Source organism: Lathyrus oleraceus, chromosome 5 (assembly GCF_024323335.1).
Source record: "Lathyrus oleraceus cultivar Zhongwan6 chromosome 5, CAAS_Psat_ZW6_1.0, whole genome shotgun sequence".
NCBI lineage: Eukaryota > Viridiplantae > Streptophyta > Magnoliopsida > Fabales > Fabaceae > Lathyrus > Lathyrus oleraceus.
In genome coordinates this window covers 223,650,567-223,660,969 of record NC_066583.1, presented here as the reverse complement: position 1 = coordinate 223,660,969, position 10,403 = coordinate 223,650,567, and the positions used below count along the sequence as shown (strand labels likewise).

General features: G+C 32.6%; 1 protein-coding gene across 1 annotated transcript; it reads right to left on the bottom strand.

The window, feature by feature from the left end:
* Positions 1–3,747: 3,747 nt before the first annotated feature.
* LOC127079838 (uncharacterized) lies at positions 3,748–4,194 on the bottom strand. Its single transcript, XM_051020206.1, has one exon. The coding sequence runs from the start codon at positions 4,192–4,194 to the stop codon at positions 3,748–3,750; it is 447 nt and encodes a 148-aa protein (XP_050876163.1).
* Positions 4,195–10,403: the final 6,209 nt, after the last annotated feature.

The window sequence follows — 10,403 nt, the reverse complement described above, 5'->3', positions numbered from 1 at the left end:
ATTTATTCCAGACCTAGCTACCTAGTACTGTATTATTGAATACTAATCTTATTATTCTAAAAAATATCTTAAGCCACTTTCTAATCTAAATTTGGTTTTCAAGTTTTTCATTTTAACTAACATTTAGACATATTACACATATTGGTAATCAAGGAATATCACAATAAATCTCAACAAAATCTTATCTTTATCTATATGTCAAATGTGAATCAATCATTAGTTACCTCAAATAAAAATTACTTTCTCCTTCCCACAAAAACCAAACTCATTTCAAAATCAAATTCAATTTCAAATTTCTATTCGACATATATTTTCCCCACATTTTTCATTACTTTCTTTTTATATTTCTCTTTCTATTATTTCTTTCATTCTCTCGTTCATTTTTTAAATAAATAAATCATTTCTAATTTTGCATGTGTATTTAAATGCATTTCATATCTTATCAAATAATTTTTTTTTATCTCATAGGTCATTATAATCACAATGTATATTTTATTTTAATTAACAATTTGCTTTAATTTGAAAGACAAAATCCTTATTTTAAAATATCAAAATATTTTTTTTCTTCTTCTCACGAGTCATTTTTCTTCTCCTTTTTGCATGATTATTTAATAGAATTGAGTTTATATAATTATTTTTTATTTACAATTAAGTAACTCATTTCAAATTTAAATATGTAAATAAATATATTTTATATTGTATCAAATAAATTTTATATTTTACGGGTCACTATGAACTTCATACATATTTTATTTTAATCAATAATTATATTAATTTAAAAGATAAAATGTTTATTTTTAAATATTAAATAATCATTTTTCTTTCATCTCACTTGTCCGTTTTTTATATTTTAATACAATTGAGTTTATATAATTATTATTTATTTTAAAATTAATAACTAATATATTTTATATCGTATTAAATAAATTTATCTGTGGGACCGCACAAGTATCTAGCTAGTCTTGTAAAAAAAAAATTCACTCTTTATTCTAACTAAATAGGTTATTAAATCGTGATTCAGACAATTCTCTTATGGTGTTATTAACTATGATAGATCTCATGATCAAGGAATTACATACAAATATTTCGACGATTAATATAAGTGTGAGGTTTATGATTTTATGTGTATCTGAAATTTGGTTCACAAACCACTTTTATAACAAGGCTTTATGATTTTAAAACTCTATAACATTCTGCTCATGACAAATGTTAAAAAGATCTCGTAGAGTATCATTTGACGATCTTTAGGAATCATTCAGCTCTTATTAGTGTACTCATAAGGCAATAATATAACATCCTAAATTTTCCCCGCATAAATTTAAAATATTTATTATTATAAAATATTTCAACATGTAATTTAGGATGCTACACTACAACATACAATCAGCCTCCTCAATCGAATGGACATGTAACACTTGACATTAATAAAAACAGTAGTAATAAGTCCATGTCTGAATTATTAACTTTTATTAAATAGTAGCGTAAACAATAACAAACAGTTAACACATCATATTCAACATCAACATAACATGTCAAATAAGAGTTGTTAAAACATAATGAAAAACACAACGTTCACAATTCCCCTGTGTTACACATCATAGCAGACGTCGGCATAAAAAAAACAGAAGACTTCATCTTCCACTCACATCTGAGCTCCTACTGCAGGTTATCTGCACGTTACCCGCGTGGAGGCAACATTCAAACAGAAGGGGTGAGATATCATAATTATATAAAGGAAAGCATGATAATAAGTAAGCATTAGACTATCACATGCATATCACTCACTCCACGACATAATTCCACATAATCCACACAACAGTTATTCACACATAATAGCAACATAACACCATTCAACATAATAACAACAAAATCAACCATCCAACACAATGAAAAATGCAACAAATATACAATGCAATGAGACTCAACAACTCGAATCAATGCATGTGGTACCAATACGTGAACACTCAGGTTCACCACTTCGATCCTCACCTCCTAGAATCAAGGTCATCAATTTGTTACCATTACCTCCGATAATGTCTCACTGATTCCATCAGCTCTGAAATCAGCTATCGGCCCAATCCAAACAATGAGATTTGAGGTTCACCAACAACTAACCATTTGTCCAACAACATGAATGCATGCAACATTATAATACATGTAACAACAATATCATGCATAATGACTCACCTTCATAGTCAATGTACACCACTAATACTGACCATCATGCATCAAACACATGTTATACAGCTCAACAACATTAACATACAACATAACAAGCAACAACAATGCATTTAAGGTTATGTCACACCACCACATAAACATTTCAAATGCCTATCAACACTATCAAACAGGAAAATATTCATTTTCAGGTACTGAAACCAATTTTTAATGATAATACACGTTCTCAGCTTTCTGACGCTTTAAATGACACTCGAATCAGACACTCGGAACAAAAGTTATGAAACTTTTAAGTTTTTAGGAAATTGCTCCTAATGTATTCGGTTACCCCAAAACCAATAGTCGGTTACACTACATCCAGTAGCGCAACCTACTGCCAACACACACGTAGTAACCAATTACCTCAAAACTGATAATCGGTTACACCCCTCTTTCCAGCCCCTGCGTAACCTCTGTTACACAGGGTAACCGGTTACCCAAAAACCTGTAACCGGTTACACCCCTCAAATTTGGCCCAAAAACGTGTTGTTAAGCAGTGTAATCGGTTACTTCATTTCTTTTAACCGATTACACTATCGCAAAAGCACTTTTCTACAACTTTTTCAAAACAAAAATTACTTGAAATCCATCCCAAAACCCCATTTTTCTTACAAAACATTTATACCATATTTTAACCCGAAAATCATTTTTCAAAAACTCAAACCCCCAACTTATTTACACCAAAAACCTTCATAACTCCGTCCTGACTCTGACCCGAAACAACATCAATTCACACAATATCGACAACAAACAATCCAATCAAATCTCATGATTCTAACAAGAACAATTCATCACTCACACAATTCAACAATTAACAATATCACCATGGTCATAAACATAAAGAAGAAAACACAAAACCTACATGGCATATTCTACTCACTATCATCATGTTAACCCTTAGATAATCAGAACGCCGCCCTTACCTTAGAGTTCCTAGCAATAGATTCTTTAACCTTCAACAATGGTGAATCTCCCGTAGCCTCTTCTTCTCTCTTATCCCAAATGATATGTGTTATGTGTTTCTATCCCAAATCCCTTTTTCTATTTTCTTTATATTTTTTATTATTTTATTAACTTATTATATTATCACTAATTTCTTACTACTACTACTACTATTAATATTAATAATAATAATAATAATAATAATAATAATAATACTAATACTAATACTAATACTAATAATAATAACTCATTCTAATTTAATTAATTAAATTAATATTCAACTAATATTAACAAATTAACTAAATAATAACTAATATAATTAATTAGTTTTATTCACCACACCACTATTCTACACTTTTGTTCACACACTCTACAACGCCTTAATTTCTAAGGCAACCACCCCACATCAAGGGTACACACACATAAAAACACTAATCAACATAACACGATCACAACTATCACGTAATTAAATTACGAAAAATAATTTAAATAAAATCGGGGCGTTACAACTTTCCCCCACTTAGAACATTTTCGTCCTCGAAAATTACCTGATGCGAACAACTCTGGATACGACTCTCGCATCCTATTTTACAAATCCCAAGTCATATTCCCTCCGGCACCGCCTCTCCACACTACCTTCACGAGAGCAATCTCTTTTCCTCTCAATTGTTTCAGTTCTCGATCATCAATCCTTATCGGCAAAGCCTCAATTGTATGGTTATCCCTCACCTGAACATCATCCATCAGAATCACATGCGACAGATCCAAAACATACTTCCGAATTTGTGAAGCATGGAACACATCATGTAGATTTGACAAATTGGATGGCAACGCCACTCTATAAGCAACATGTCCAACTCGCTCGAATATCTGATACGAACCAATAAACCAAGGAGTAATATTCCTCGACTTCAAAGCACGTCCTACACTGGTCATCAGAGTGACTCTCAAGAATACATGGTCTCCCTCTTGAAACTCAAGATTCTTTCTCCTTTTGTCATGGTATCTTTTCTTCCTACTCTGCGAAGCTTTCATCTTCTCCTGAATCAGTTTCACCTTCTCAATAGTGTGTTGGACAATCTCAGGTCCAAACACTACACTCTCACCAAATTCATGTCAACACAAAGGTGTCATGCACCTTTGACCATACAAGGCTTCAAAATGTGTCATTCCAATACTAGAATGGAAACTGTTTTCTCTTTCTATTTCTCTTTCTATTATTTCTTTCATTCTCTCGTTCATTTTTTAAATAAATAAATTATTTCTAATTTTGCATGTGTATTTAAATACATTTCATATCTTATCAAATAATTTTTTTATCTCATAGGTCATTATAATCACAATGTATATTTTATTTTAATTAACAATTTGCCTTAATTTGAAAGACAAAATCCTTATTTTAAAATATCAAAATATTTTTTTTCTTCTTCTCACGAGTCATTTTTCTTCTTCTTTTTGCATGATTATTTAATAGAATTGAGTTTATATAATTATTTTTTATTTACAATTAAGTAACTCATTTCAAATTTAAATATGTAAATAAGTATATTTTATATTGTATCAAATAAATTTTATATTTTACGGGTCACTATGAACTTCATACATATTTTATTTTTAATCAATAATCATATTAATTTAAAAGATAAAATGTTTATTTTCAAATATTAAATAATCATTTTTCTTTCATCTCACTTGTCCGTTTTTTATATTTTAATACAATTGAGTTTATATAATTATTATTTATTTGAAAATTAATAACTAATTTTAGCTTTATATATATATATATATATATATATATATATATATATATATATATATATATATATATATATATATATATATATATTTTATATCGTATTAAATAAATTTATCTGTGGGACCGCACAAGTATCTAGCTAGTCTTGTAAAAAAAAAATTCACTCTTTATTCTAACTAAATAGGTTACTAAATCGTGATTCAGACAATTCTCTTATGGTGTTATTAACTATGATAGATCTCATGATCAAGGAATTACATACAAATATTTCGACGATTAAGATAAGTGTGAGGTTTATGATTTTATGTGTATCTGAAATTTGGTTCACAAACCACTTTTATAACAAGGCTTTATGATTTTAAAACTCTATAACATTCTGCTCATGACAAATGTTAAAAAGATCTCGTAGAGTATCATTTGACGATCTTTAGGAATCATTCAGCTCTTATTAGTGTACTCATAAGGCAATAATATAACATCCTAAATTTTCCCCGCATAAATTTAAAATATTTATTATTATAAAATATTTCAACATGCAATTTAGGATGCTACACTACAACATACAATCAGCCTCCTCAATCGAATGGACATGTAACACTTGACATTAATAAAAATAGTAGTAATAAGTCCATGTCTGAATTATTAACTTTTATTAAATAGTAGCATAAACAATAACGAACACTTAACACATCATATTCAACATCAACATAACATGTCAAATAAGAGTTGTTAAAACATAATGAAAAACACAACGTTCACAATTCCCCTGTGTTACACATCATAGCAGACGTCGGCATAAAAAAAACAGAAGACTTCATCTTCCACTCACATCTGAGCTCCTACTGCAGGTTATCTGCACGTTACCCGCGTGGAGGCAACATTCAAACAGAAGGGGTGAGATATCATAATTCTATAAAGGAAAGCATGATTATAAGTAAGCATTAGACTATCACATGCACATCACTCATTCCACGACATAATTCCACATAATCCACACAACAGTTATTCACACATAATAGCAACATAACACCATTCAACATAATAACAACAAAATCAACCATCCAACACAATGAAAAATGCAACAAATATACAATGCAATGAGACTCAACAACTCGAATCAATGCATGTGGTACCAATACGTGAACACTCAGGTTCACCACTTCGATCCTCACCTCCTAGAATCAAGGTCATCAATTTGTTACCATTACCTCCGATAATGTCTCACTGATTCCATCACCTCTGAAATCAGCTATCGGCCCAATCCTCACAATGAGATTTGAGGTTCATCAACAACTAACCATTTGTCCAACAACATGAATGCATGCAACATTATAATACATGTAACAACAATATCATGCATAATGACTCACCTCCATAGTCAATGTACACCACTAGTACTGACCATCATGCATCAAACACATGTTATACAGCTCAACAACATTAACATACAAGATAACAAGCAACAACAATGCATTTAAGGTTATGTCACACCACCACATAAACATTTCAAATGCCTATCAACACTATCAAGCAGGAAAATATTCATTTTCAGGTACTGAAACCAATTTTTAATGATAATACACATTCTCAGCTTTTTGACGCTTTAAATGACACTCGAATCAGACACTCGGAACAAAAGTTATGAAATTTTTAAAGTTTTTAGGAAATTGCTCCTAGTGTATCCGGTTACCCCAAAACCAATAGTCGGTTACACCACATCCAGTAGCGCAACCTACTGCGAACACACACGCAGTAACCAATTACCTCAAAACTGATAATCGGTTACACCCCTTCTTCCAGCCCCTGCGTAACCTCTGTTACACAGGGTAACCGGTTACCCAAAAACCTGTAACCGGTTACACCCCTCAAATTTGGCCCAAAAACGTGTTGTTAAGTAGTGTAATCGGTTACTTCATTTCTTTTAACCGATTACACTATCACAAAAGCACTTTTCTACAACTTTTTCAAAACAAAAATTACTTGAAATCCATCCCAAAACCCCATTTTTCTTACAAAACATTTATACCATATTTTAACCCGAAAATCATTTTTCCAAAACTCAAACCCCCAACTTATTTACACCAAAAACCTTCATAACTCTGTCCTGACTCTGACCCGAAACAACATCAATTCACACAATATCGACAACAAACAATCCAATCAAATCTCATGATTCTAACAGGAACAATTCATCACTCACACAATTCAACAATTAACAATATCACCATGGTCATAAACATAAAGAAGAAAACACAAAACCTACATGGTATATTCTACTCACTATCATCATGTTAACCCTTAGATAATCTAAACGCCGCCCTTACCTTAGAGTTCCTAGCAATAGATTCTTTAACCTTCAACAATGGTGAATCTCCCGTAGCCTCTTCTTCTCTCTTATCCCAAATGATATGTGTTCTGTGTTTCTATCCCAAATCCCTTTTTCTATTTTCTTTATATTTTTTTATTATTTTATTAACTTATTATATTATCACTAATTTCTTACTACTACTACTACTATTAATAATAATAATAATAATAATAATAATACTAATAATAATAACTCATTCTAATTTAATTAATTAAATTAATATTCAACTAATATTAACAAATTAACTAAATAATAACTAATATAATTAATTAGTTTTATTCACCACACCACTATTCTACACTTTTGTTCACACACTCTACAACGCCTTAATTTCTAAGGCAACCACCCCACATCAAGGGTACACACACATAAAAACACTAATCAACATAACACGATCACAACTATCACATAATTAAATTACGAAAAATAATTTAAATAAAATCGGTGCATTACAACTTTCCCCCACTTAGAACATTTTCGTCCTCGAAAATTACCTGATGCGAACAACTCTGGATACGACTCTCGCATCCTATTTTACAACTCCCAAGTCATATTCCCTCCGGCACCGCCTCCCCATTCTACCTTCACGAGAGCAATCTCTTTTCCTCTCAATTGTTTCAGTTCTCGATCATCAATCCTTATCGGCAAAGCCTCAATTGTAAGGTTATCCCTCACCTGAACATCATCCATCAAAATCACATGCGACAGATCCAAAACATACTTCCAAATTTGTGAAGCATGGAACACATCATGTAGATTTGACAAATTGGATGGCAACGCCACTCTATAAGCAACATGTCCAACTCGCTCGAATATCTGATACGAACCAATAAACCAAGGAGTAATATTCCTCGACTTCAAAGCACGTCCTACACTGGTCATTAGAGTGACTCTCAAGAATACATGGTCTCCCTCTTGAAACTCAAGATTCTTTCTCCTTTTGTCATGGTATCTTTTCTTCCTACTCTGCGAAGCTTTCATCTTCTCCCGAATCAGTTTCACCTTCTCAATAGTGTGTTGGACAATCTCAGGTCCAAACACTACACTCTCACCAAATTCATGTCAACACAAAGGTGTCATGCACCTTCGACCATACAAGGCTTCAAAATGTGTCATTCCAATACTAGAATGGAAACTGTTATTATACGTGAACTCAATCAGTGACAAATGACTATCCCAAGCACCTCCTTGCTCGAGAACACAAACTCTCAACAAGTCCTCTAATGATTGAATGGTTCTCTCTGTCTAACATCAGTATGCGGATGATAAGTTGAACTCAACCTCAACTTCAAACCCAAAGCTTCCTGCAAACTCTCCTAAAATCTATAAGTGAACCTCGGATCTCTATCCGACATAATACTCAACGGAACTCCATGCAACTTCACAATCACATGGATATATGTCTCTTCCAACTTCTGCATAGAAAAACTAATGTTAATCTGAATAAAATGGGTCGACTTTGTCAATCTATCAAAAATTACCCAAATGGCCGGCATCATGCCCTCTCGGTGTATTTGGAAACCCTGTCACAAAATCCGTAGAAATGTTATCCCATTTCCATTCTGGAATATCCAACGGTTGCATCAACCCTGTAGGTTTCTGATGTTCAACCTTTGACTTCTGACAAGTCAAACAAGCAGAACCAAACTGAGCCACATCTCGTTTCATTCTAGACCACCAAATGATCTTCTTCAGATCTTGATACATCTTAGTAGCTCTTGGATGAATACTCAAGCTACTTCAATGACTTTCTTCTAAAATCATCTTCTTCAACTTAGCTTTGTCAGGAATACAAATTCTCTCTTTGAACCTCAACACACCTTTTTCATCCACTTTGAAGTCATTAGTTTTAGTCTGATTACTTCCAACCATCAAGTCAACCAACTTCACATCCAACTTCTGACTCTCTTTAATATTATTAAGAAAATCATTGTTGATCTTCAACATACCCAACATCACATTCTGCGATGTCAGCTCACAGACCAAACTCATGTGTATGAACTGTTCAATCATTTCCAACTCCCTAACCATTATATCAGACATATGCAAAGACTTTCGACTTAAAGCATCAACCACGACATTCGCCTTAACGGGATGATAATTCAAGCCAAAGTCATAATCCTTTAAGAATTCCAACCATCTCCACTATCTCATATTTAATTCCCTCTAATGAAACAATTATTTCAAACTCTTATGATCACTAAACACTTCAAATCTGGAACCATAAAGATAGTGCCTCCAAATTTTCAACACGAACACCACTACAACTAACTCCAAATCATGAGTAGGATAGTTTCTCTCATGAATCCTCAACTGTTATGAAGCATAAGCCACAACCTTACCATCTTGCATTAACACACCACCTAAACCTATCAACAACGCATCACAATACACCACAAAGGGTTTGTTCGGTTCAGGTAAAATCAAAACCAGAGTTGTAGTCAACCTTTTCTTTATCTATACAAAAATTTTCTCGTAACGAACATCCCACATAAATGATTTAGCTTTGCAGGTCAGTTGAGTTAACAGAAGTGCCAACTTGGAAAAGCCTCCAATAAACATGCAGTAATAACCAGCCAAGCCTAAAAAGCTTCTAATCTTTATCATAGACTTTAGAGCCTCCTATTGTAGAACTGCATCTACCTTGGATGGATCCATAGAAATACCACCACATGAAATAACATGACCAAGAAAGTTAACCTCTTTCAACTAGAATTCATACTTCGACAACTTAGCATAAAGTTTCTTCTCCTTCAACACTTGAAATACAACTTGCAAATGCTCAACATGTTCCTCTTCTGATTTGGAATAGATCATAATGTCATCAATAAATACCACAGAAAAACGATCCAAGTAAGTATGAAAGGTACGATTCATGTACTCCATAAATACTCCGGGTGCATTAGAAATACCGAACGACATCACCAAATACTCATAGTGTCCATATCAATTTCTAAACACCGTCTTTTGTACATCTTCATCCTTCACTCTGATCTGGTGGTAACCTGACCTCAAATAATTTTTTCTAAACACACGTGCACCCACCAACTGATCCATCAAGTCATATATTCTCGGAAGTGGATACTTGTTCTTAATCGTCACTTTATTTAACTGTTGGTT